At 54.0% G+C, this 21297-nt stretch overlaps 1 protein-coding gene across 3 annotated transcripts in view; it reads right to left on the bottom strand.

Annotated features, from left to right (window-relative positions):
• The window catches only part of UMODL1 (uromodulin like 1), a 72490-nt gene that overhangs the window by 14072 nt on the left and 37121 nt on the right, over positions 1-21297 (bottom strand). For all 3 annotated transcript variants that reach the window (XM_016938574.4, XM_063803697.1, XM_054675321.2), the window contains 10 exons: positions 19943-20080; positions 17931-18761; positions 15812-16069; positions 13516-13628; positions 10204-10417; positions 8289-8426; positions 6361-6680; positions 3027-3172; positions 2273-2509; positions 1628-1787 (listed from right to left, as the gene is read on the bottom strand). In XM_016938574.4, the coding sequence (XP_016794063.3) occupies positions 1628-1787; positions 2273-2509; positions 3027-3172; positions 6361-6680; positions 8289-8426; positions 10204-10417; positions 13516-13628; positions 15812-16069; positions 17931-18761; positions 19943-20080 (2555 nt within the window). The remainder of the gene's footprint in view (positions 1-1627; positions 1788-2272; positions 2510-3026; positions 3173-6360; positions 6681-8288; positions 8427-10203; positions 10418-13515; positions 13629-15811; positions 16070-17930; positions 18762-19942; positions 20081-21297) is intronic.

Genomic DNA, 21297 nt, shown 5'->3' with positions numbered 1-21297 from the left:
GCTGCTTTTGGTTGCTAGAGCTGCTTCCTTGGGTCCCTTGAGGACTGTGTCTTGGTCACAGCCCTCAGAGTCCCTCTGTGTTCTCCAAAGGTTGCTGCAGCCATTTGTTCCCCTTTACACCTTTGCCTTACAAAAAAGACTGCCTGGCTCAGTGACATGGTGGGATCTGCTCACTAGATGCCTGAGATGGGCTGCAACATGTCCTCCAAAAAGGGATTGAAGTCCTAAATCCCAGCACCTGTGCATGTGACCTTATTTGGAAACAGATCATCAAGCTGAGGTCATCAGGGTGGGCCCTAATCCACTATGGCTGGTGTCCCTCTGTAAAGGGGAAATTTGGACACAAACACAGATGTGTACTGAGGGAAGGCAACACAGAGAGACAGGGCAAATGCCGTCTACCAGCCAAGGAACGCCCGAGGCCACCAGAAGCTGGGAGAGAGGCCTGGGACAGATCCTTCCTTTAGAACTCTCAGAGGGAACCAGCCGGCTGACACCTCCATCTTGGACTTCCTGCCTCCAGAACAGAGACAATAAGTTTCCACTGTTTAAGCCGCTCAGTTTGTGGTACGTTCCTACAGCAGCCTGGAAAGCTCATACACTACCTATCCATCCTAAAGGAGCTTGAAAAACACACTGTGTGCCGCTCCTCTTGTAAAGAATTCTCTTGCAGAGAACTTGAGAGCCAGCCGCTCCCTGCAGAGACGAAGCCTGGCGGTGGCCGTCCGTGCTCCTGTCATCTCTGAGGCTCCAGTGGAACCAGGGGCAGGCTCCTCGTGTGTGGCCCTCAGCCTGCTGTCATTAGGACCTGAGGTTCCTTCTGTCCCATTGCTTAGGAAGATCTAGTGTTTGAGCAAAACAGACACGAACAGAATCAGCCTTCCTTGTGTTGCTTCTCTATCCACGTCCTGCAGACGCTCAGAGCTTGGTCACCCAGGAAAACAGCTGTGTTCTGCGACGCATGCTCAGATGAGAGCAGGAACAAGCATTCCCTCCGAGGAGAGAGAAGCATTCGGTCACTGAGCAAAAAGCAGCGGAGCTCCCTAAGCTGTCCCCTGCCTCAGACAACAGGCGACCAACATGTGGGAACCTCATGTACTTGTCTGTGGTATAAAGCACAGTTTTCAAACCTCAGGATTACAAAGCATATTTCAAATTCAAAAATCTAAGGAAACAGGAATGTAAAATTATCCCTGCATGATTGTTGAAGGGGAAAAAACTTTTATTAAATAACAGAGTGGCTGATATTTAGTATGTTCCATCAATGTTGTTAAAAATAATATTTAAAAAATATTTTTACACCTATAAATCACCTTAGAAGCACTAGGTATCATGGCAAGGCAGTGCCGATGCGACAGCCGGTTGAATATTATGGGCTCAAGAAGGAACTTAGCTCAGCCATTGAGAAATGGGAAATGCCCACCAGTCCACATGAGTCCTCCGTCCAAGGGCTGCCTGCTGTGGAAATACCATTTCAGACGCGGAGTCTGCAGGACAGGCACAGCGACTCCTCCCAGAGGTTGGCCCCGAGCCACTCGAGCCCTAGGCTTTTATTAACAGAGCCTTGAACCGTAACAATAAGGAACGTGAATCCAACCAAACGTTTAGAAAACCAAAAAACACTTACGATTTTGCACGTGGCCCCGGGGGATTCCATGCAGATGCGGAGTTTGCAGTGCAGGTAGACGATGGAGTTGTTGATAAAGGAAAAGACCCTCAGCTTGAACTGGGCCTTATTGGAGTTGCCGTTCTCAATCATGTTGGTGTATGTGTTGGGCACGGGGCAGCTGAGAAGAGAGGAAATGGGACTCCTTGTCAGCGAGCCCCGCTGTCCTTGTTCTCAGGTGAGTTTACTCACGACTACATCTGACGACACTCGCAGATTCCACAGGCTCCGTGGAAGTCGAGGACCGGGCACCTCATTTATTCCCCAAAACCCAGGTCCATGACAGCACTTGCCTGGAAATCCTGCAGAGCCCAGAGCTGGCCACACAGCAAGGCCAGGCAATGGCAGTGCCCGCTGGAGCCCTACCTGTTCTTAATGAAGCCCTGGGCATTGCTGGACAGGGGTGCCTGCACTCCTGAGCCCTACCTATTGTTAATGAAGCCCCAGGCATTGCTGGACAGGGGTGCCTGCACTCCTGAGCCCTACCTATTGTTAATGAAGCCCCAGGCATTGCTGGACAGGGGTGCCTGCACTCCTGAGCCCTACCTATTGTTAATGAAGCCCTGGGCATTGCTGGATGGGGGTGCCTGCACTCCTGAGCCCTACCTGTTGTTAATGAAGCTGAAGGTGACGGGGTCCCGGGCGTTGCTAGACGGGGTTGCCCAGCACTCCGTCAGGACCACCTTGAGGTTGCTTTTCTGCCTGTAGAGCCCCACTTCGATCCTGACGTCGTCACTGGCAGACACGCTATAATTCTGAGGTATGGGAGAGTCTCCGATAAACAACTGCATTTCAGTAACAAAATTCCCAGCACCGTGGAGGTCCTCGATGATGGCGTAAACCCTGCAAGAGGAAGCAGCTTGCAGGAGGCATGTTTCAGGAGGCGCATTATCATGGCCCCTCCCATTCCCACTTCTCCCCTAAAACACAGCTCCAGAGGAACGTGCAAATGAACGAGAAGACCCCCTCAACCCCAAATGAGAGCACTTGGAGGCCATTTATTCAGGGCTGGCTGGTCCAGGGGTTGCCTCCCTCAGTTGTACAGGTGGAGACTCAGTGGAAGGTGAGGGGTCCATTATAGAAAAAGTGGTGCCTGATGGAGGCTTGGGTGGCGGCCTGCCGGGGTGGCTCACTGGAAGTGGGGCCATCCCATGGGATTGGCCACGGGACATATTTGGCCTTCTCTGGCTAGCCCTGAGTGGGAAGAGGGAACAAAATTTGGGGAGCAGCCGGGCCACACCCATTTGTATATTCCGTCTCAAGGAAGGGTCCTTAAGTGGTTGACACCCTAAAGAACTCTCAAAGCGCAGGTGGTCTGGAGGCACGGGGCTGTGGGGCAGCCGGGGCATTTCTCCCTTACCCCCACTCCAGGGTGAAGCCGGAGGATGTCAGCAGGTCATTCTGGAAGGCGCAGTAGATGGGGCTCAGGATCTTCAGGTGGTGGATGATGCCCTCCTGGGACAGGTCGTTCCTCAGCGTGGTCCTCACCACGGTGTTCGTCATGTTCTGAGCACAAAGCGGAGCATGAGGCGCTCCCAGGCCCCAGCCGGCCCCCCACGCCCTGCTGTGGGCCACGGCTCTAGGTGCTGGGGGGACGGGGGACGTTTTTCTCTAAAGCCTCTCCCCAGCAGCATCGAGACCCTGGCGATTCTCCCAACCATAAACTGCCTAAGAGCCTAAGGGCTCGGCCTCTGCTCATTCCCTATTGACCAGAGGAGGAAGCACCTGAACCTGTGTGGATTCCGTGGCAGCTGCACAAGTAAGTCTTTCTGGGAAACTTAGTTTTTGACAAGTGTCAAAACCGTCAAGAGCTCTTGTGGATTTCAGGGACTGGGTGAGTCATCAGAGACAAATTCCCTTTTCTTTCAACATGCCCCAAACCCTGCTGCATTTAATAATCAAGCCAAGCATTGGTCTGGTTCAGAAAAACACAGAGGGAGCTGCCGGCTGCAGGCTCCGCCCAGGGCCCCAGTCCTGGGAGGCGCTGTCTCTCCACTGGAGCTGCCGCTGTGTGGGTGGCGATCTGAGCACCGGGCAGGGTGTCCTGCAGCCTCAGCCCCTCCACTTGGCCCCGCAGCCCTGCAAGAGCCCTGCATAGGCTTGAGGATGCCGCCGTGGCCCGGCCCACGTGCACCTCTCACCCCAGACCTCCGTCACCAGGGAAGCTGCCGAGAAGCCACAGGAGCCCCTGATCACCGCCCATCCCCCTTGCAGACACCCCCCTGCTGCCAATGCTCGGCCTCCAGGTGGCCGTCTGAGAAGCTTTGAGGGAGAAAACTAATTCTGGGCAGTTCTGCTTAAGTTGTGCCGTTTGAGGGGCTGAAGGGTGAGGAAGGTTTTGTAGCTGTTGAAACAGTGCAGGTCACTCCTTCAGCCCAGGAAGGATCCGAAGAGCCCCCGAGGGGGCGGAATAAGCTCGGCAGAGTGAGCTGTGCCTCCCAGGCAAGCTTGTGCTCTGCGATGGCCTCCCACGAGTCCACGTGAATCCCTCAGCTTCCTGGCCACCCTCAGTCCCAGCTCCAGGCTCCAGGCTCCAAGCAGGCTCCACACCATGGTATCACCTTATGCCCCACCTCCCCACCTCATCCCTCAGCCCCTGGGGCTTTCTGGCCTCTGCTCCCCAGGGCTAGCTCCTTACTCAGCCCCAAGGTCCATGTCCCAGCCTCCTGCTCAGGACGTCCACCCGGTTCCCACTTTGTCGGCTCCCAGACATTGACACCCCATGCCAGGACTCTGGGTTTCATCTGACAGCTTTGCCCCATCCAGTGCCAGAGGCCGCCCTGTCCCCACTAAGGAGTGTGTCCAGACCCCCAACCAGAAGCAGCACCCCCTCAAGGCTCCTCAAGAGGCAGAGCCACAGGGACGGGGCTGCTTCTCGGCGTCAGGGTGACTTTGACCCTGAACTCCCATGGACCCTGCCGAGCACCCAGGGCTCAGCCGCAGAGCGTGGATGATGATGCCTGACCCATGCGGTCGCTAAGGGACTAAACATCATCACGCATGTAGAACTCTCAGCCAAGCAGGTCCACGGAGGTTTCAGGGCACCACCCCTCCCAATCCCTTTTTTTAGAATGCAATGCCTTGGACTGCTCAAAGGTCCTGAGGGACAGAAGCCCAGGGCCCAGAGTTCCTGCCAACGACCAGGAACCACCATTCCTGCCTAGCTCCCGATGAGGACAATGTCCCCATTAGGAGAGCCTTCTGGCCCTGGCTCCTAGGCCAGGCACTGCTCCCTGCTCAGCCCCATCCACAGCCCCACCTTTCCCACCAGGCCTCACACCCCACCCTGCCCACGAGTCCACCCTTCCATCCCTGCCCACCTGGCCAGAACCACTCGGGCAGACTCTTAACTCCGCCATGGTTTCCAGCCTCCCTCATCTCGCCACCCCCGGCATGGCCCTTGGATACACTCACAGCTCTCTCACTCACCCTTGGAACGATGCTGGCCTCCTTTCTAGGTCGAGCCCCTTCCCAGAAGGCCACTTCCCCAACCCAGAGCCGGCACGGGCTCCCTCTGAAGCCACCGGCCCCTCCATGCAGCTTCCCTGATCCACCCTGCACTCCCAGGCCCATGCGGCCCAGGCCCCTGTGTCCAGTACCAGGCTGAGCTGGTGGAAGGTGCTGGCTCTCCCCTCCTCTTGTCCCCCAAGCAGGGCCCTGAACACGAAGCCTTTGTGCTCCATGTGGCCAAGTGGGGTTGGAGACGAACAAGGGCCTGCATGGGAGCGTTTGCTGTGACACAGAGGCACCCTGGGAAGAAGCAGGACCTGGAGCCAGGTCAGCTACCTCGTGGGTGCCACACACTAGAGGCTCAGAGTAGACCCAGGACGCACTGGCCCAGAGTCACCTGCAAGGGGAGGTGCCAGAGCCCATCTGTGCACACAGAGGTGCGAAGGCCTCAGGCCAGGAAAACCCACTTTCCCCACCTGGGCTCCCTCTGTCCCGGGAGCCCCACAGCCCATCCAGGACCCTGAAATAGAGAATGTTCGCTAGGAACACAGTCCCTCCGACACAGCAGTTCTGACTAATGCCATCCAATGCCCCCCAAACACACACCCATACGTACACACTCACACATGGACAAACGCATCCACACATGCTCAACTCACGCACACATGCACATAGACACATTCTCACATTCACACACACATTCATACACACATGCACACCCACACGCACACAAGCACGCGATACACATGCACACACACACGCACGTACATATAAGCACAGCCATGCATATACACATACACATTCGCACACAGATTCACACATTTACACACATTCACACACATGCACACCCCCACATACACAGACATATTCAGACACATGCACACATGCACACACGTACACTCACACACACACACTCTCATATCACACACGACTCCTTGGCTTTCCTGCCTCTTCCTGTCCCACTGCCTCTCATCCTGTCTGTGCAGGGAGGAGTTTTAAGCCATGACTCTGAAGCCTGCCCCAGCACTCTGCACCAGAGTCCCTCCTGGGTGGACTCACAGCTCCCTTCCGATTCTGGGGTGCAGGCTGGTCCCTGGTTGAGAACTCAAACCTGTCCTGAACCCCCCTTGCTGGGTTCCCCTCGGGGTGCAGAGTCTTGCCTGGCCCTCCCACATCGAGGCCCATGTAACCTAGAGCCCCTTGCGCCCTAGTGTACATCCTGAGCCTGGCTCTCCTGGTCTTACGCTCTGCATGAGGGTCCCACACTCGCTCCAGCCGGCCTCCAGGAGCACGTGTGTGCCATTGCTGTGGCTCACGTTGCAGGAGGGGTGGCTGAGGTACAACGAGGACTCGGGGATGGATTCCTGCTGCAGGAAGCGCTTCTGGATGGCGACAACCACCTTCTCGATCTCACAGAGCACCCTGACTGCTGCGGTCAGGTTCAGCCGCTGGGGCAGGCCTTGAGGGGTGGGGCTGGTGCCTTGCACAAAGGCAGCCTTGGTCCCTGCTGTGGTGAGAGGCCTCTCTGGGCTGGTGGCCCAGGTTTCATTGCCAGGAGAGTCACCTGCAAGGCACAAGGAGGAAAAGGCAAAGAGTGGCTCTGTGCTTGGGGTTGGCATGGAGGGGCAGGGGTAAGCAGCAGACTGGAGCTGCCCTGCACTCTGCAGCAGCCACACCTGGGAACCGCATGTTCCAGCCACAACTACACACGTGCACACACACACACGCACACATATGCACACACGTACACACACATGCGCACACACACGTGCATGCACATGCACGCAGATATGCACACACATGCACACACGCACGCACACACGTGCAGACACACACACACACACGCACACATGCACATGTTGCACATTTCCACCAGCTCAGGGATCCACGCTCACCATGGGCCCCCGAGGGCCAAGGACTGAGGGACCTGATGCCGGGGATGTGCCAAGCCAGTGGATACAGGGTGAGTCTTCTGCCCTGAGAGCCCTGAGTCTATTCTCTAAGATGGGGTAATGATGCCTCCTCTTGAGGTCCTTGTGCCCAAACTTCCCACTCCAGCTCCCTTCTTGCCCCCAGAGCAGGTTCAGTTTCAATGCCTAGGAGAACAAGGGGCCTGGAAAGGTTTCCAATCCACCCACCTGTTCTCGGGGTGGTCTATATGGAAGCAGACCCCAGACACAGCTCCGCACGTGCCCTCCACCCTCCTTCAGCAGTGGCTCCATCATCTGTGGGCCTGGTTTGTGCCTTCTTTTATCTCAGAGTGGGGCTTGCCCAGCCCCAGCACCCTGCAGCTCCACCCAGCTCACTCCTGTCTCTGGGCCATAGTCCAAACCATTGCTGAGGACTTCACAGTTGGCTGCTGCCTCACCCGCCTCCCTGAGCAGCCTGCTTCTCGCTCTCTGCCACCCATCTCCTGCAGGTCCCTGCACGTGAGATCATGCCCATCACCAGCTCTGTTCTCACCATGGCACCCACCCACCATGCCCTGCCCTCCCTGCTGGGTGCCATCTTAGCTATCCATTAAGACCAGCTTCAAGACACCACTTCCAGGAAGCCCTCCCTGGCCACACTCACTGGACTGAAGCAACTTAGCCTCCTCTGTGCTTCCTGATTCTACCTCAAGCAGGACACGTTCTATAGCCCCCCGGATACCACACTCACTGGTATAAATGTCCACCTCCCTTCACTTGACGCAGATTCCTGGATAGCAGTGGCCAATGTGGGGTCAGTGCTAAATCCACTAAGACCCCGTTTAACAGGAAAAGAGCTGGGTGGAAAGAGTGGCCAAGAGGAAACATTCCCCCGTGTCGCGTGTCCCACGGCTGCGTGTGTCACAAGACGGTCGCTCAGCATCTGCACGTTCACACCTCATGTATGTGTGTATTTTCTCTCCATGGATATCAGAGCTAGCACTCGGAGAGATAAGGCACTGCCCAGAAGCCTGGACACATATGAAAGAATGGGAAGGAACATGCACACACATGTACACACACGTACACATACATCACACACACACACACACACACACGTGCACCCACATCACACACAGGAAACTTCCCCAGGACATAAAAATATGACCTCAGAGGGACAAGAAGCCCTTTGCACGTGAATGTCCTTAAAAAAAACCGATTATGATACAGTATTCCAGAAGAAGAAACTCTGACAACATTACCTTCACAGGGTCTCTCAGAATATTCCACAGGGAAGTCGGGGGCTCCTCCCTCGCAGCTACAAGTGAAAGACCCGAGGGTGTTTCGACAGGATGTCCCCGGCACACAGTCGTCCTCTTTCCTTTCACACTCGTCGTAATCTGCACAACGTTTAGAAGACAAAACAGAAGAACATCCCTGGGGGCTGGTGGGCTCACAGCAGCCTGGTTGGGGGAGAGTGCATCTCACAGACAAAGCTGGAAACTCCAGCCACAGCAGACTGCAGTCAAGCTCACCAGTTCTGGAAAGTACAGGAGGCTTCCTGAAGCTGGGGCTGGGAATGGCTAAGTATGTCTGCAGGGGCTGTTCTGGAAGGAGGATTCTGGCCCAGGGCTGGGAGGGGGATCTGGACAGAGCAGGGCCATCCCCTCAGTTCCTGGGAGTAACCAGGAGATGCACAGGCCCCCAGATCCACCTCAGTCCAGCCCAAGGGACCCAGGCCGCAAGCCCAACCCTGGGCAGAAGGCCCTCAGGCCATTTGCCTTTCGCCATGATGCTGGGTTGATTGTTGACAGCAAAACAGGTTTACTGCAGAACATGGATAAGAACCAGAAAAGCGTGGCCAGGGGCAAGTTAGCATGTGGACGTATTTCCTTCCGGCCTTTTAAAATGCAGGCATGCTCTGAGAGCATAGCTTGCCTCTGCCACCAACTAGCTCCATGCAAATCCACAAACCGCTATTCTCATCATTGCATAACAGCCCGGGGCAGGGACACCTGGTAACTTAGCACCTTCTTTGTTACTGGATGATTGGTGATTTCCAACTCTTTGGCTTTTAAAGTAACACTGAAGATGAACATCTTTGTATTTAAACTATGGTCCAAACAGATCAAATTCATTAGGACAAAGTCGTAGAGGTGATATTTCAGAATCCAAGTGGATGGCCACTTTGAAAGCGCTTGATTTATGTCACCAAACTGGTTTCCAGGAAGCATGAGCAAATCCTTCTGCCACCACCAATCTGTGCAAACACCTGCCTCACTACACTTTCACCAGTATTCATGTCAGCAGTAAAGAGACCTTTTGTTTGCAATTTGATGGGCAAAAAGTGCAATGCATTCTAATGGGGATGTCTTGGGTTACCACATCTTTGTTAGTCATTCATATTTCTTCTTTTATACCTTGTCTGTGTAGAGCTTTCGTGCATTTATCCATCAGGTTCTTAATATTTATCATCTATTTGTACGATCTCTCTATATATTTGGGATACTAACACTTCACCAAATTATTGAAAAATTTTTTGTTTACTTTACTTTAAAATGGTGCCTTTATTTTGATTTATCTCTGCATGTAGTCAGCATCTCATCGTTTTCCTGTAAAAATCGTATTTTCTTTAGGAAGTCCTTCTTATTCTAAAAATCAAAAAATTAATATGAATCTTCAATTTTTAAAAAGTCTTTTGTTTCTGATACATGTAACTATAAGCCATTCATCATTTATGTTCAAGTATGATAGGAAAAAAGAAACTGAATTGTCTTTTTCTCCCTGCTTTTCTCGTTAATTATCTTTACTGGGATCTCCTTGGGAACTATGCTTGGGGGAGAGTCTGGCTGCAGAGAGGGATGCGTCTGCCCTCAGCCCATGGAAACAAGCAGCGGGGGGGGGGGGGGGGGGGCAGTCGACCCGGAAAGAAAGCAGCACCCCTGGGGATCTGCAGGTTCACCCAAAGATGTTTTCAACACTTCAACCTTTACACAATTATAATCACAATAAGAGGGACAGACAGGGTCCTATCTATTCCACATCTTCATCTAATTCTGGGGGAAGAAGGACCACATGGGCACAACACAACATCTTTCAAAAGCGAAGGGTGGTGGCTGCCCTCTGGCTGCCTCTGGTTCCGGAACACGGGAGAGGCTCCGTCCCAGCCTCTCGTACCCTGTATGAAGGTGTCGCCTCTGATCACCTCCAGCAGAGGCGCGGTCTGGAAGGCGGTGAGAAATGCAGCTGACACCTCCTGGACATCCACATCTGCGATTATCAGCAAGTGAAACTCCACCACGACGCTGCCGTTGGTGACGCCAATGACTTCCATCCTGACCCCGCCAGCGTCCATGTGCTGACACATGGTGGCTGGCAGGGAGCCCCGCACCTGCGGGGAAAGAGGCCATGTGAGGAGGTCCCCACGCTGAGAGGAAACAGATGCCCGTCTCAAGGCGTTTCCTCCTGCCAGTCTGCCCAGCAGCAGGGCTGGCCCGTGGCACAAAGTAAAAGCCACAGGTTGGTTCTGGGCCCCTTTCCTGTCTGCCGTGTTTTCAAGCCCAGCACAAATGCCTGGGAGTGTCTGTGATATGAGAAGAGCCCTTGTTTCCCCCCCAAACCAGTAAACGGCTTCAGAAAGATGCCTGTGGGGCGAGGGTGGGACTTGGGGCACAGGCAGAGACCCTACCTCATGGGGCTTAAAATTTGCTGGGGGCTCACAAGGGCTTCTAGAACCTAATACTCCTGGTTTGCAGCCACCGAGGGCAGGGGGCTGAGTGCAGGGTCGTGGGGAGGGAGACCACTCCCCGCTGCCTTCTCTGGAACAGCCCTTTTGCTCCTGGCACTGCAGAACATGCCCCCTTTCATTCTTCCTCCCTACCTCTCCCCAGACTGCTTCCTGTGAGCATTTCCAACATCCCCATTAGGACAGGGGGTTCCTGCCCCCGAACGCCCTGCTTTCTACTCTGTCTCTTTGGACAGAGTCACACACCACACACTATATGATTGATTCCATGCTAACCCATCATGGTCAAAGCACCCAGAAAGGCAAACAATCTTATAATGAGCTTCAATCATCCTCAATGCAAACCTCCTATGGGTACTTCCAGGGTTTGTCCTCACAGGTGCGATGGCTCAAGGCCTGGGTCATGGACTCACTTCCCGGCTTCTGGGCCACCAAGGTGAACAGATCCATTGTCCCTCTCAGAGCCTGTGGACCCCAGGGAGACCACAGCTGCCCTTGGTTGGTTCAGTAGATGACTGTTGTCGTGACCATCTTCACAATCAGTTCTTCCTCTTTCTCTCAGAGGAATCTGGCACAGTCTTGGATTAATGTGACTTTTAGCTGCATTTCAAACCAACCTCTAAGCAAACTTCCAGGCCCCTTGCTAGGAAGCGGTGAAGAGCCAGGGACCGAGGCCTGCAGCCAACACCTCCTGACATCCACGTGTGCGGTTATCAGCAAGTGAAACCCCCGAAATTTCTCTTAACATCCTACTTCTGTGATTAAGTTGTATAATTATTTGCTGTCCTGAAATTCTGGGCAAACAGAAAAACAATACCCCAAAAATGGGCAAAGGAAGAAATGGTTCAAAGAGGAAAGATTAATCAAGAAACTCGGGAAGGAAACGGAGCTGCCTCTTTTGACCACTACAGCCAGGTGGAAGGATTCAGTGTTTGTTGTTTAATATTCTAACTACTATTTAACCTTATCAATGAAATCACATTATTAATCAAACCGTCAACAACTGTTGAATGCACAAACCAGGAGCAGGGAATGAGCTAGGCCGTTCCCAAAGGCTGTAGAATCTTCTCATCTGTGGGTGAAGCGCTGGGGTTTGCAGCCCTGCTACGGTATTACCACGACAGGCCACTAGGTGGCAATGTCAAACCCTCTCTGTGCTGAGCTCAGACTCAGGAAATCTACAATGTGAGATTCCGTGCAAACAAAATCACTAGATTATGACAAGGGCACTCCCTATACCTCAAAAAGTCCACAAGAAGCCACGTCACTAAATGGTAACAGATAGCGTCCTGGAGAATGCTGAGGGGATGGCAGGGAGGAATGCAGGAAAGAGCAGGAAAAGAACTTTCTCTGAGGCAGGGGCATCGCAGCACTATTTATAACAGACAGAAGCGGGGAGCCGCCCAGTGCGCTCGGTGAATGAATGGATGAGACTGCATGGGTTATGCCCCAGCCATAACAAGGAATCCAGTGCTGACACATGCTGCCACGTGGATGAAACCCGCAAACCTCATTTTAACTGAAAGAAGCCAGACACAGAAAGTCACATATTATATGATTCTATTTCTGTGAAATGTCCACAATGGGCAAATCTATAGAGATAAAAAGCAGATTAGTGATTACCAGGAGCTGGAGGAAGTGGCGAGAGGGAGTGACTTTTTTTTTTCTGTTTTTGAGATGCGGTCTTGCTCTGTCACCTAGGCTGGAGTGCAGTGGCAAGATCTCAGCTCACTGCAACCTCTGCCTCCTGGTTTCAAGCGATTCTCCTGCCTCAGCCTCCTGAGTACCTCGGATTACAGGCACCCGCCACCACATCCGGCTAATTTTTGTATTTTTAGTAGAGATGGGGTTTCGCCACGTTGGCCAGGCTAGTCTAGAACTCCTGACCTCAGGCGATCCACCCACCTCAGCCTCCCAAAGTGCTAGGATTATAGACATGAGCCACCATGCCCAGCTGGGAGTGACTTCTAATGGGTATAAGGTTTCTTTTTGGGTGATGAAAATGTTCTGGAATTAGTAGTGATGGTTGCACAATTTTGAAAAATAGTCTAAACCACTGAATTGTACAGTTTAAAAGTAGATTTTATGGTCTATGAAATAAATCTCATTTTTTACAGGTTTAAAAAAAAAAACCGTGGAGGGACTTTCTGCTTCATAGGTTCCACAACTGAAAAACAGGTTTCACTGGACAGAAAGTGAAGTGTGAAGTAAGGATGCAGCAGAGGAAGAGTTGTGCCTCCTGTCTGCTAACCATGTCTTCGCCGGGGCAGATCCAGGGACACTCAGGGAGTCAGGCCAGAGCTTAACGTCCTGGCTTCCTTCAGAAATGAGGAGCTCATAGGACCTACAGGTCAAATTCCTAGTTGGATGAGACTAGAATTCTTTTTTTTTTCCCCCACACGGTTTCACTCTGTTGTCCAGGCTGGAGTGCAGTGGCACGATCTCGGCTTACTGCAACCTCTGCCTCCTGGGTTCAAGAGATTCTCCTGCCTTAGCCTGCTGAGTAGCTGAGGTCACAAACATGTGCCACCATGACAGGCTAATTTTTTTTTTTTTTGGTGGAGATGGGGTTTTGCCATGTTGCCCAGGCTGGTCTTGAACTCCTGAGCTCAGGCAATCTGCCCGCCTCTGCCTCCCAAAGTGCTAGGATTACAGGGGTGAGCCACCGTGCCTAACCTAGAATTCTATCAGCCTTCCATCCTTTCCCTCCTGAAAGGAATTAAGGGCTGATATCACCAACTCACCGTCCTGAAGAATAGTTCTAGGAAATCTCGACACTCCTGGCTGCTTGCGTTGCGAAAGGATTCTGAGTACCTGACATTTTTGATTCTGACCTTTCCAATGAGCTTCCGGGCTGCTGCAGGATGGAGGATAAGCACATTTGGAACTGGTGCTGTATTAGATAACAGACTAACATTTCAATATTAATAAATGTATTTTCATGTCCAGGAAGAGCATCACACCAAAGCCAACCCATGTTCTAGAAAGAAGGAATAGTGCCAGGGCTCAGGGACACAGCCCATCAGATTCCAGAGGACACAGAACAAAGCCTGAACACAGTGGGAGAACCTTCCAGAGGCCACAGAGCCAGCTTGGCCCCTGCAACTGTCTCCCCACCACACACAGCCTTCCTTCCTTGCTGCCGTTGCCCCATGCTGGGGTTCAGACAATTTCCCAGCAAGCTGGCATGACTTGAAGCATGTGGAAGCACCATTAAATAACTTTGCCAGGGCTACGGGTGCAAACTGGGCTGTCCCAGGTATACCAGGACTTAGGGCCCTGGCCAGGCCTCTGCTCAGAGTCCACGTGGCCGCAGGGTGCCCAGGGGTCTTGTTTAGGGCCAGCCCTTCTTCCTCCCCGAGCAGCCCCACCTCCCCTGGTCTATGGGCAGTCCCTGTTTTGGCATCATCTGTTCCATCTGAATCTTTTCCCTCCGCAGAGGGCTTCTAGGAGTATGTGGCACATAAATGTGGTCCAGGAATGTCGCCACCCCATCCTGGCCCTGGCATGGCAGCCACCCCAGTGTTCAGTCAGTCCCTCACCAGATATTTGCGAAGCGCCTGCCATGTGCCAGAGGCATTCTAGACAGTGAAGGAGAAAGACACAGCTCTCCCCTCAGGGGGCTTAGAGTCCATCTCCCCAGAGCTTCTCACTAAGTTTAAGACAAACCACAGAGCCATTCTGCTATGCATTCCTGGGCGAACCCCAAACTCTACGTCCTTGAGATCATTGTTGTTGCTGCCCCTGAGGGCCTCTGGTTCAGTCTCCATGGCTGGCATGAGCAACCCAGTCTGAAAGCCATCAGTAGCAGGACAGGTGCACAGGTGAGAGCAGGTATAAGTGCACCCACAGGTTTGGGGTCCCCCATGCAGCCTGTCCCGTCCAGAGCAGCTGAGACCTTCAGAGGCCCAACTCTGGCTCTCAGACCCCAGAGCCACCCTGTCTGACTGTCCAGCCAGCACTGATCTCCCTCCTCTCCAGCTGCTCGTGAACGTGCACAATTCATGTCATGCACTCCATCTGTTCTCTAATTTCTCAGGCCATGGCTGATTAGTACTTTAAAGCACATACATAGTTCTCAACTTCTATTATTGCATCCCAATAGAACATCTTATGCCTCTCTCAAGGGGTGTGCGCTCCACTGTGCAGACCACTGCTATCAATGCTGCCCACAGTGTGAAACCATCCTACACCTCCCTCAAGGGGTGTGCGCCCCACCGTGCAGACCATTGCTATCAACGCTGCCCACAGTGTGAACACCCTCAAGGGCTGTGCGTCCCACTGTGCAGACCACTGCTATCAACGCTGCCCATGGTGTGAAACTATCTTACACCTCCCTCAAGGGGTGTGTGCCTCACCGTGCAGACCACTGCTATCAACGCTTGGGAAGCTGCCCATGGCGTGAAAACCAGCCTGCAACATCAGACACGCTCTTGACTACCCAGGTAAGGTACACATAAGAAAATACCCAGGTAGCGATGCTAATGAAAAGAAAAGAGGAATTTCATCCAAATATGTGTAATATTGTCACTGTCCAGCTGGAACGCAGTGGAGTCTATGTTTGATTCATTATTGCTCAATTCTTTACTTTGTGGCCCCAGGCTCTGGCAGGCTGCTCACAGATCATCCATGTGACTGCCGATTATCTGTTGATGTCCTTCCTGAAAGCCAAGTCCTCTGTAGGACTGTTGAGATCAGAGGGAGTGGATGCAGCTCAACAGATGAGCACCGCGTGCATTTTCCATGCTGCCTCCCCCGGAGGACATGGGTGAGCCACACCTGCAGCCTCCCAGGCGCAGTCTATGGCACTCTGCTGCCACCTCCGTACCCGTGGGCTGCCTAATGCCTTTTCCTGAATAAGCCACCTCCTGTCTGGCCATCATTGCACGCCTGCTGAAGCCAGCCGGATGTCCCTAAGCTGAGAAGAACAATGACACCTAGCAGCCCATAAACAAATCCAGCTCTCTTAAGCCTTAACCCACAGAAAGTCTTTTTCATACTTTTTGTTCCTCTCTTTAAAAACAAATGGAAGCCCATTACCTGTCCTCACTTTCAGATGAGCTCTGGCACCTTCTTTCCCACATGCTTTGGCCATGATCTCAACCAGGTGCAAGACCCCAGGCTCCAGCCCCGACAGTGTCACACTCGTGTTCCAGGTCTCTAGGACCACAGCAGGGCTCCAGGTGGAAGTCAGAGTGAGCTGGAAGGTGGAGTCCATAGCAAGATCCGCCTCCCATGCCAGGTGGAAGCCGGTGCTGGTCACATTGGAGACCATGATCCTCCCAATGGAGACAGGAACTGGGAAGTGGAAATATAAACACCAAAATTACAATCAAGCCATTTCTAGGAGAAAAGAAGCCTCGCCCAACGCCAAAAATCAAATTCATCACCATGGGGACATGAGCAATTTGCAGGTGATGGCCGCCAAGGTGATGGGTGAGTAGGATCCTGTACAAACCTCCCAAGCCCGGGCTTCCTGGGCCTGCATCCTTGCCCCTCCTTGGGATGATAGCAAATGGCTTCTGATTTTGTTTTGTTTCAGCAGATGGTTCATATACATCCCTGAGGCCCCTGGACTCCCCAAAATGAAGGCCTCTTGAGCAGGTTCTTGGTGGCGCCTCAGATGGACTGTCTACTCTTGACCCCTGGGTGGATTTACCCAGGGTCCAACTAGGAGTTGACATTGGTGACAATGCTGGCTAGAGAGCCATTCTTACAGGAAGACCCCAGGTCCCTCGGTAATACTGACTTACATGGGCTAAGAGTTTAGTCTTAGAGCCTGTGCTGCTTAGCAGAGGAAATGCATTGAGGAAGATCACATTTAACAGCTCATTTGGATGAAATCCAGAGGCAGGCTAGCTCTGCAAGCTCACAGGGCTGTCACGGCCGAGATCCAACTCCTGCACAGATTCCTGCTGTGAATCTCCTGAGATGTCACCTGGGGGTTTGGTGATGGCTAAATCTTCTACAAGTAACATGGAATTGCTGGGGGTTACGGTATGACCAGAGGTGCATAACAGCTGGGGGGTGCAGGAACTCTGGATGTGTAGAGTAGATGGGGATACAGAACACTTAGGGGGTAAAAAAAACAACTGGGGGTGCGGAACAGCTGACAATCCAGAGCATCTGTGGAGGTTCAATATCTGGGGTGAAGAACGGCTGGGGAACTACAGAACTGTGGGTGCAGAACAGCTGAGGGGGCACAAAACAGCTGGGGAGGTGCAGAACACCTATGGAGGTGCAGAACAGTGGGGAGATACAGAAGAGCTGGGAAGTACAAAACAGCTGGGGTTGCAGAACAGCTGGGGGTGCAGAACAGCTGGGGAGATACAGAACAGCTGGGGCAATGCAGAATCTCTGGGGCATATAGAACAGCTGGACAGATACAGAGCAGCTGGGGAGATACAGAGCAGCTGGGCAGATACAGAGCAGCTGAGGATGCAGAACAGCTGGGGGTGCAGAAGAACTGGGGAGGTGCAGAACAGCTGGGGGTGCAGAACAGCTGGGGAAATGCAGAATCTCTGGGGCATATAGAACAGCTAGGCAGATACAGAGCAGCTGGGGAGATACAGAACAGCTGGGGAGGTGCAGAACAGCTGGGAGTACAGAAGAGCCGGGGGTGCAGAAAAGCTGGGGTGCAGCACACCTTGGTGTGCAGAGCAGCTGCAGGGCTGCAGAACGCTTGGCAGGGTGACGGAACAGCTGAGGGGTGCAGAACAGCTATGGGAGTCCAGCATTACTGGGGGGGTGCAGAGTTGTGGGGGTGTCATCACACCGATCGGGGCTGGGACACAGTTCTGCTAGGAGGCAGGACAGCGGGGGTGGGCAACACCTCAGGGGATGGCTCCAGCACCTAACGCGACAAGTAAGGCCCAAAGCCTGCTCCTGAAGGCAGACCTCCGCCCCAGCTGCTGCAGACAGGGAGCCCTAAGAGATGGGGAAGAGAGATCTGGGACAGGCAAGGGGACCAAGCTGTCTTCCTAACTCAACTAGAAACCAGCTGCTGGGTGCCTCCGTTTCCTCACGCACAAGATGAGGATGCCGCCTGAGCATTGCTAGCAGCCTGCGACTCCACGGCTGCGGGCGCTTTGCCCCAGAGGCTCACACAGGCTGTGGGTCCTATTAGTCCTAGTCCCCATGCACCATTCGAGGAACTCACCACAGGCGGGGGTCTTCAGAGCTGTGAGGGTGGAGGTCAATGGCAGGTCTACAGAACCGGAGAGTCCACTGTCCTCATTTCGCAGCCACGTGGGATTCAGAAGTGTTTCCCGGGTGGAACGGGTGGCATGCCACATGACGTGGCCGGTGGGGTCCTCAGTACGGGAAGGCCAGGAGGGTGGCTCCATGGTGGAGTTTCCCTGTAGCTGTCCAGGGAGGGCCAGTGGGCCATCTGTGGCCCCAGGAGGGAAGCTGTGGGTTGACCCAGGAGCCTTTGGGGAGGAGGTGGTGCCTATCACCCCAATAGTGTTCCTATGGCTGGGGCTTGCCTGGCTGGGGCTCTCCTGGCTGGGGCTCCCCTGGCTGGTGCTCCCCTGGCTGGAGTTCGCGTGGCTGGGGCTCCCCTGGCTGGGGCTCTCCTGGCTGGGGCTCCCCTGGCTGGAGTTCGCGTGGCTGGTGCTCCCCTGGCTGGTGCTCCTCTGGCTGGGGCTCGCCTGGCTGGTGCTCTCCTGTCTGAGTCTCCCCTGGCTGGGGTTCACCTGGCTGGGGCTCCCCTGGTCCATCCCCAGACCCGGGGCAGCGCTGGGCACCTCCTGCTCCACGCCTTTTCCTGTGTTGTTCCTGTCATACACGACCACACTGCTGCCCCCTCTTCTGGGTGAGGGCTCTGGGGTCCAGGCCTGGCCTGCTGCCGGGGTGCCCTGAGGGTGCCCACGGCTGGGTGACAGGGTGAAGTTCTCTAGGCCGGGGGCTGCTGTTCCCGTGCCAAGACCTGGGACCGTTACCCCTGTTGCCGCAGACAGTCCACCGCCCGTGGGGCTCACCAGGTCACCTGCCAAGACACATCCACTGTCAGAGCCTGCTGGATCCCACCCATGAGTAAGAGCTCTCCCAGGAGGGCAGCATGGCCGTCCAGCAGGACCGCTCTGCATCCCGGAGTGGACCTGGCCAGGGACGCAGGCGGGCTCAGCCAGCGTTCAGGAGTGTTTCATGGGCCCATGTTTGCAGGCTCCCCGGGGCTCTCTGAAGGCAAATCACGCCTCTCCACTGGATAAATGAGGAAACTGAAGTTGAGGGTGAGGGATCCACCTGGGGGGCTACAAAACCCGGGCTTGAATGCAGGGCTTGGTTCTCATAGGCCTCAGATTAATCCATCAGGACTCTGGGAAAATGGGACAATTTCCCCCAGATTTGTGCTCAATGTGGGACTTGGTGCTGGATGCTGTCATCGACTTGCAGGACATTAGGCAAATGAGAAAAACAGAAGACAAAGTGTGGGATGTTAGGAAGCAGGACAGCACACGCAGTGTCTAAGGAATATTCTCCCCAGGGAACTGGTCTCGGCTGCTCCTTCCAGCTAGAAAGCCCTCAGCGGGGGCTGGCAAGCCAGTGGCTGGGCACCTCTGCCACGCCTGTGTCCGGGCCGACATTGCTAATCAGTCACTGCATTTTAGGTCCCTACGTGGCCTCCTCCTGCTGCTCAATTCAGCATCCCAGGTATCCCCGACCCACTCATCAGAACTGGTCCACAGAAAAGACTGGGGGCCGATACAGCAGGACTAGAGCTCAGCGGCCCCCATCGGGCCTCTCTGCAGCTTCTCTGGGCTTCCACACTCTCTCGGGCTCCAGGCCACACCCTCTCGGGCTCCAGGCCACCTGGGAAGGAATCCCCCGACCCCGGGCTGCATCCTGATTTCTGTGGGCCCAAGGAACTTGGCCTTCATGGATCCCCTGCACCCCTCCACTTAAAAATCTATCAAAAATTACATTTTATAATGGCATTTGGATAGAGATGAGTGTAATCCAAGCTAGATTCATTGTTTTATGTATATTTACTATCTATTAATTTCTTTCTTCTGATTTTAAAATAAATTGAAATGAAAACATTTCTGTAGGCCCCTAACATTACCATAGGTCCTCAGCGCTGTGCCTATGGACAATTGGACCTTGCCCCACCCCCAGATTCTCGGGCAGGGGGTCTTCCCAGAGTCGGCAGGGGGGGTCGACACGTACCCTCACAGGCCCGGCCTGCGCGGGAGGGGGTGGCGTCCCTGGTGGTACGGCACTGGCAGGTGTAGGAGCCCTCCAGGTTGATGCACCAGGCAGCCGGTGAGCAGTCGTGTTCCGCGCTGTCCACACACTCGTCCCAGTCTGCCAGGGGGAGACACAAGTCAAAACCCATGAGAAAACAGCCCAAGAGTGATCAGAAGACAGACCCATGCTGGAAGGAGTCCTTCCTAGCCGTCTTTGCAGTGAACGGCCGGGAGCAGGGGCACTTTTGGGGCATCCATCCAACACTCTCATGACAAGCTTACGGCCTGCCTGTGCCCACCTTCACATTGGTTGGCTTATTTGGGGGCAAAGATTAGGAAATGTTCATTCCTTAAATATTAGCACCCACGGGTGTGCATCTAGCCCTCTCTTCTTTATTCTGTTTCCACACCCAAAACTTAAAATGTTTTCTCCTCTCTCTTTGATGTGCCAACATTCTCCAATACTTAGTGTCTCAACCAAGAAACAGGAAAGTAACTGAGCCAGGGGTGGGGACACAGCTGAGTATAACGTGAACTTTCCGCATGGGGGGTGGGGGTCCAGCGGAGTATAACATGAGTTTTCCACGCCGGGGGTGGGGGTCCAGCGGAGCATAACACCAGCTTTACACGCCAGGAGTGGGGATCCGCCTAACATGGACTTCTCTTGTGGGGGGGTGGGGGTCAGCCTGAGTATAATATGAACTTCCCGCGCGGGGGGTGGGAGTCCAGCGGAGTATAACATGAACTTCCCGCGCGGTGGGGGTGGGAGTCCAGCTGAGTATAACATGAACTTCCCACGCCATATTCTAGAGCACCCGGGTGTCTCCACAGGTATGTCCCTCCTCCTGTGTCCAAAGACTTGTGATGTCATGTCACCGGGGGGCCCGCCTAAGGGGAATGAAGGTGAGGACAAGGACAATGTAGCTCCCATGGGGTGGCTGAGCTGAGGTCGTCGGGGCCAGGCCCTGCTGGAGGTGACAGTGCCTTCTGCGCGTGCTTCTGCAGAGCTGCGGGTGGAGGTGCTCGGGAACGAACCCACACCCGGCATGCCAGAGAAGTTCCAATTCAGTTGGAATTTAAGCCACGATGCAGGACCAGTTCAGTTCTGGGCAAAGAAAACCCTGCTGCTGAGTGCTCTGAGGCTCGTTTTGTGGGTTTTTTTCTGTTGTGCTTCCTGCGGTCTCCACAGAAGCAGCTTCCCTGGAGAACAGCAAGCTCGTCAGCTGCCACAACAGCTATGCCACCACCCTAGCATGGCCTGGGGGCTGCCTTGCCATCAGAACACTGCTGTTGCCAACCCACACCTCTTCCTGGGGTGCTACTCAACCTCCAGCC

Source organism: Pan troglodytes, chromosome 22 (assembly GCF_028858775.2).
Source record: "Pan troglodytes isolate AG18354 chromosome 22, NHGRI_mPanTro3-v2.0_pri, whole genome shotgun sequence".
Lineage (NCBI taxonomy): Eukaryota > Metazoa > Chordata > Mammalia > Primates > Hominidae > Pan > Pan troglodytes.
The sequence above is the reverse complement of the archived record's forward strand: the minus strand, read 5'-3'. Positions and strand labels throughout refer to the sequence as shown.